General features: G+C 33.4%; 1 protein-coding gene across 1 annotated transcript; it reads left to right on the top strand.

The window, feature by feature from the left end:
* Positions 1–184: 184 nt before the first annotated feature.
* Positions 185–5,200, top strand: LOC114147985 (uncharacterized). The gene is made up of 7 exons (XM_028022848.1): positions 185–602; positions 979–1,002; positions 1,793–2,068; positions 2,253–2,282; positions 2,761–2,875; positions 3,677–3,754; positions 3,898–5,200. Exons 1-7 carry the CDS (start codon positions 560–562, stop codon positions 3,941–3,943), a joined length of 612 nt encoding a protein of 203 aa, XP_027878649.1. The 5' UTR covers positions 185–559; the 3' UTR covers positions 3,944–5,200.
* The last annotated feature ends 1,436 nt before the right edge of the window (positions 5,201–6,636 follow it).

Genomic DNA, 6,636 nt, shown 5'->3' with positions numbered 1-6,636 from the left:
ATAAATAAATACACCTCTCGCTTTCCCAACTTTTCTAGCTATGAACCAAATTCTTGGAATGATAAACTTTGACTTTTCTGTAAACTTCCTCAGACTTTATAATTAACTTTATGCGAACCTAGCACGATAAAACGGATACGCAGGGATTGGTTTCGAAATCAAAGTCCATCTGGAAATCATACCTGTACTTGCGGCATCATAAATAAATCGAACATCGAGCTAATGCAAATTATCACATTTTGCTGTTAAATGTGATAATTTAACAGCAAAATGTTAAATTTTGCTGTTAATTTAACAGTCTCTCTTGGTGCTGCATAACTTCGCCCCCTCTGCGATTTTATAGGAGGATCCGGGATTCACTTTTGACAGCCCTGTTCCGGTGATTTTTTTCCTCTCTTGCTTTCACTTGCTTAAAACGGGGAGTTCTTGAAGTTCGTAGATTAGTCTGCAGAATGTTGCGTCTGGACGTCCCAACCTCAGACTAGGAGAACTCTCAAAAACGAAAACTGATTGGTCCAGATAACTAGTTTTTAAGGAAGCCATAGAAAGAGAAAACAAAATGGGACTGCATCATGCGCCACTTTTTCTTTTCGTAATATTCGGTAAGTTAAAAATTAATATAGATATTTTTATTCTACAAGACATTTATTTTTTACTTCTATATGTTCCATCTGACTTTATGAAGCAACCTTTTCTTTGGAATAATTTTCACAGAAAGACTTATTTTTCAGCCTATTACTGCTTTATAATATTTGTGTTTATGCAAATATATCACTCTAAGAGTGCCAAGTAATTTAGCATTCTTTAAATTATATTATAATTGATGAAGCACAGTCCAGCCTTGCTTGACTTCGCAAAGTATTTATTTTTGTTGTAAAAAAAAGAAATCAATACACTTAGACATGCTTTACCAATTATTGAATTACTCAAGAGTCACCTTCAATGTGATCTAACAGTTTCATTTTGTTCTATTTACAGGGTCTTTCCTACAAACAACACAAGGTCAGTTTTTTGTAATAAACTATTAAGAATTAATTCTATTGTTTGTGGAAGTGACTTTAAGTTGGATTAAGAGTTTTGCAGTGCTATACTTCTATAGGTAATGCTACAGTTCATACTGTTAAACATAGCACATCAAAGATTCAGCAAACTGTCCGTCCTTTCACTCAAACAAGGTTTTGAAATGTCAGAGAGCGTTTGAGTCCATACCAGGATAGACTTTAGTAGATGTATGTTATTGGCTTGACAGTTAATCTTAGTTTTATATTTTTTATGCAGGTCATTTAAACCAAACCTTTACTCATGGCATGTCAGCATGTATTAACTTGCATTCAGGTACAATGTGTGTTCCTGTTTGCGTACCTTCAACTCCAAATCGAAGATTCCTTTTGGTGCCTTTCTTACTGCTCTCCAACAGCAGTGCAAAACAAAGAAGAATAAGATGTGTCTGTACATTTTTTTTAGGTAAACAAATAAAAAGGGCCACATTCAAAGACAAATATTGTTCAATAGATATAAACGCTCTTTATTTATAAGTATTTTTTTAATCCAGTTATACATCAGTTAATGTTATACCGAACACCAAGAAGAGATTCTAACCACATGGTGACGATGAAAAGAGGGTTACTTTCAACAATTTTGTCAGAAAAAACACCAAGAAAACGAAAGCAAATGTTTTGGTGTTTTCTCTTTAAAAGATTCAATAAATATTTAATTCTGCTTTGAAAAATGTGAAATGCATGTTTTGCAGAACTGACTATTTGGACTAAGCATTGTATCTTTCCTATTTTAGATAATCCACCCATTACTGTTGAAAGCTGTCAACATACCGATGTTCTTCTGGAATGCAACTGCTCAAAAATGACAGATGGATTAAAGTGGCAAAAAGATCAATTAATTTATTCAGATAACATTATTATGGAGAACTACACAGACCGGATTAAAATGTTTCTAAATGAAACCCCCAAAAACCGCTCTATCCTTCTGAAGAACATCACAGAAGAGGACGGTGGCGATTACAAGTGTAATTTTTATGAAGAAGTATATTCCAGAAGCACTGTGACATTACGTAAGTTATAATTCTTTACCATTTATTTTGACCAATAATGAGTTTTCTTATGTTTTGTGTTTTTTAGTTTAGCTACTTTCTTTGCCAGGGCAATGATAAATGATGTTAAAATGTTTGCTTGGTAAAACATTGACAGTGTTGCTCAAACTAAATTTTTTTAACAACCTTTCTTTTCTCTTTGTAGAAGTCAACATGAACTCAACACAATGTTCAGGTTAGTTCTTGTAATAAACAGACTTAAAGGTTGTAACTGATATGATTCATTGCTGATGCCAGATTAAAATCCTTTCCAACATTAAGCCCATATCTTAGCCCATTACAGGTAGATCTCAGAGAAATAGAATACTGTGAAAAAGTTCAATGGTGCTGACTCTGAGTTTTGAGTGTTTATTATCTGTAAGCTACAATCCTCAAAATTCCAAGCAATAAAGGTTTAAAATAATTCACTCTATTTGTAAGGAAATTTGGATAAATACGAGTTTCTCTTTCAGAAACAAAAGTGAAAGGATATGAAATGATTGAACTTTCTCACCATATTCTCATTTACTAATGATATACTTGTATGTTATATAATTTCAAAATAAAGTGTTGATAATTTTGAGCTAAGGACACTGTCCTTAACTCAAAGACTATTTGTTAGGTAGATCATTTTTACTCATGTTGTACCCTCCTCCCAATTCCACCACTTATAGTTCATGGAACAACGGAAAGGGTCATAAGTCATTCCACAGACCGTCCAGTGGAGTATTTTGCATTCATCATCATACCTGCACTTCTGCTCTTTGGCTGCATTTTTCTTCTTTTACGGTGAGTGTTGCAGAGTTCCAAATTAACTAACTTTTAAAAGTCTTCACTTTTTAATTAATTATGTTCATTTATATCTTCTATGCACACCATGAACAAAATGTAAAACTTTATAAACTAAGAATCTGCCCTGGTCTTCATATGCTACCAAATTTCTGGACTACAGCTGCTGAATCTAGATATCATTTGGTCAGATCTAAGCATATACAGTATAGCAGCAAAGCATTGTCATGGAAAGATTCAGGACACTGATACTAGAAAATGCCGAAATAAAAAAAAACAAAAAACGTCAACAACACAACACTCTAAATATTAAAACATATTTAATGTTACAAAAGATTTGTTGTAAACTTAGTTTGTTCTGTAATTTTTTTTATTGAATTTCTATGATTATTTTTAAATGCTGTTTCTAAATGAGGTTTTTCATTAATCTATTTTGAGACATTGAACAAAACCGTGAACAGCAAATTTTTGGTTAAATTGTTAAAAAGGACAGTTACCTAAATGCACAATTGTAACATTGTACTTACAACTGCCAGGCAAATTTAGGCTGTGCTTTGGTAATACCTGAGACATTCAGCATTGTGAGAAAGCAGAGAGAAACATGCACGGGTGTAAAATGTTAATGTAGATAAGTAAAAAAGAAAGTGAAAGGTTTTAAAACAATCAGAATTGTGGTATGACTACATTTTGTGCACAAGTCAGCATGATTAAGGAGCAGTACAATGTGACCTTGTTCATCTACAGTTTCACTTTGTTTTTGTCAGACACGACAATTCAGTTTTCATACTTATCTATCAACAGAAAACGAAGGAACCAGCTACATAATAAACAAAAGGGGGAACCAGTTGCACGTCACTTCTTTCCACCTCTCATCATCAGGTAAGTTCTGATCATTTAACTGATCTCCCTGAAATCAGTTAAATGTTATTTGGACCTGGAACTCAAATCCAGTCACACTGTCTGAAGACAGCAGTGATAAAAAAATGCTTGCAGCCACCCCTTATTCTTGCTCTCTTCTACAGACCAGACATGGACCAAGAACCAGAAAGGCAACTTCCTTTGCTCTGAGCCTCCAGACTGCCCTGATTCTGATCTGACCTATTATCATCAGGATGTGTCTTAACAAGAGCCATCAAAAAGACTACCGACGCAACTATCTGTAAACTGTCTTATAAGCTCTCTACCATCATCCTTTGTTGTTGCTAAACACCTGACAACGGGTTTGTTTTTTGGTGTTTTTGAATTCTCTTGGGAACAATAGGAGTAACATTTGTAAGCTTTTAAAAATCGCCAGCCAGAATGTGCAGCTCTTTAATTTTCTTTTACATTGAGCTGAGCTCTTATAATAATGTTTATTTCAGCTGGATGTAGAAACTAAGTCTTATCATTGTAATTAAAATGTATATAATCAAGAGGGATGCAAAGCAAATCTATTTCCATTTGATCAGAAATATTCCTTTTTACAGAGACTTAATTTCTATCTATATTTATGTAACAAATATTTTTAGGCATCGTGTAGCTTTTGGGTGATTAATATTTCTTTCTTTCTGCAGATGTAATCAGATGTAGTGCCATATCTTTGTTCTTTGTTAATGGACAATATCATTTATTTCTGTCTACACTTTCTTAACCTATATTAGGCTGATGTACATAAGATATTGTTTGTTTTTCCTTTCAGTTGAAAGTATGTAACTTTTGTAAGACATTCAAGAGGTTTGATACCTTTTAATTAATCCCTACTGCCAAAGAGAATCATTTTGATTTTTAATATTTTTAAAGAGGATTTTGAACAATAGGAGCTGGACTCCAATAAAACTGCACTGAGAAAATAAGATACTAAAATGTTTCCTCTTGTGGGCTTCATCAGGGTCAACAAAGACAAACTGCTGATTCAAGCTATGGAGGTTTTTTTTTAAGGAAGTAGACAAAATGTGAATAAAAGGTCAAAGTCAACAAAGTATTTAAAGGAAAAGCTCATAATGACTCTTCCTCCTCAGAAACAAAGGAAAATGACCTTTTGTCCCTGGAATACTCTCTACCAATTGTCTTTTGTTTTTGCTTTCCTGTTTTCAAGTGAATTTTCAAATGGATAAAGCTGAGGAAAGGTGCTAATTGAGATCTAGTTAGATTGAATGTAACAATGTTCAATTCACTGAGGAGATGCAGCTAGCAGCTAAAGAAATGTACTGTGATTCCCTCCACCTAAAATGTGGTCAGACTGTGTACTGTGCACTTCCTTTGTAATTTGGGATTTGAAACACTGATGTACAAAGTGTATTTACTGTATAAGCATTTTTTTTAAATTAAACTTAATAGAAAAATGTTGTTGGTTGGTCTTATTTCCTTTTATAAGCTTTCATTTCCTTTTTATACACCACTAATAATGCTTTGATACCTGACTCGCTTCCTCTATTACATAGAACAAGAAAGTCTCATCAGCAAATTGTACTTAAGTCTCCAAAAAAATTATTATGCTACAAAAAAGTTTCACAGATTTATTATACTGAGACAAATGATACATACTCAGATCTTATTCTTATACTCTTAAATACAATCCATCATAAATCATATATATAGTAAATACAATTTATTTCTTAATGATTTATTCTGTGAAGGTGTCAGAGGATTGTTAGAGAACAAATTGCATCATGAGGGCTAAGGAACCAAGCAGACAGGTCTGGAAGAAAGATTTGGAAAAGATGGTGAAAGAAGGTCAGGGCTTCAATGAGAAGCATATTAAACCTAGAAAAAATATAAAACAACATCTCTCGCTTTGGACATCTGAGAGAACTGTTCAATCTGTCATCTAAAACTGGAATGAATAAGTGCAGCTAAGCTCATAATGTATGGTCATTACACCTAAAGGGAAGAATTTCAAGCCTTTATTTCTTCAAACTGCAATAATTATAATTTATAGAGAATGGCTGTAAAATGAAACCTGTAGTACCTTTATGTTGCAGTAGCATCCCCAAACTGAGACCTTCATGCTTTGAGTGACCCACACATCCCATAGCTACAGTCTGCCCTATATGGACCTGCATGGATAAAGACCCCGGCTTGGAGGTCCAATGTACACAAGCAGTGATGTCAAATATGGGAAGCTGTGGGTGTACTCCCTGTACCCCTATAAAAGGCAGAGAAACTGTAGTTTCAGGGTGACTTTTATTGACTTTGTCCCTCCAACTGGTCTCTAAATGTAGGGCTTTCTTAATCTGTATGTATCTGTATTTATTTGGATTGCTTAATAAATATGTTTACTAATTTAAGTCTTTCTTACAGAGTCCTCTTTTATACATCTCATAGAATTAAAAATCTCAAAAATATATTTCAAACTCATCGTAGTTGACAGAAATAAAGGCTTGAAAACTTCAAGTGAATTAAATTGATCTACATCATGTATTCCAGTTAGTAAATTGAGTTGCGGAAATAAATGAACTTAATATAGCAATATTCTCATTTAGTATATGTGACTGCAAATGTGCTTATTTATTAAACATGTAACTCTAATGTGATACCTTGGACTTTACTGAGTTTGGTGTTTGGAGTCTCATTTGGGTTTCCATTTTAACCTCCTCTGTTTTTCATTTATTTTGACTTTCCTACTTCAGTTTATCTATATATTATGTAATTTATTCATCTCCTTGTGTTCTCTTACATTAGTATTCTTTTCCCAGTATTTCTGTTGTGTTTCTCATTTATGTGTCTAATACTTCACAAATACAAGTACAAAAAATGCGGAGTGCATTTGTATTCAGTTGTTC

Source organism: Xiphophorus couchianus, chromosome 7 (genome assembly GCF_001444195.1).
Source record: "Xiphophorus couchianus chromosome 7, X_couchianus-1.0, whole genome shotgun sequence".
Lineage (NCBI taxonomy): Eukaryota > Metazoa > Chordata > Actinopteri > Cyprinodontiformes > Poeciliidae > Xiphophorus > Xiphophorus couchianus.
This window is presented reverse-complemented; position numbering and strand designations above follow the sequence as displayed.

Bases quoted from the DNA above. Each gene is read 5' to 3' on its own strand.
- LOC114147985 (XM_028022848.1), top strand. From the start codon at position 560: ATGGGACTGCATCATGCGCCACTTTTTCTTTTCGTAATATTCG. The intron at 603-978 runs GTAAGTTAAAAA...TTCTATTTACAG, and splicing joins TTTTCTTTTCGTAATATTCG to GGTCTTTCCTACAAACAACA. The intron at 2,876-3,676 runs GTGAGTGTTGCA...ATCTATCAACAG, and splicing joins TGCATTTTTCTTCTTTTACG to AAAACGAAGGAACCAGCTAC.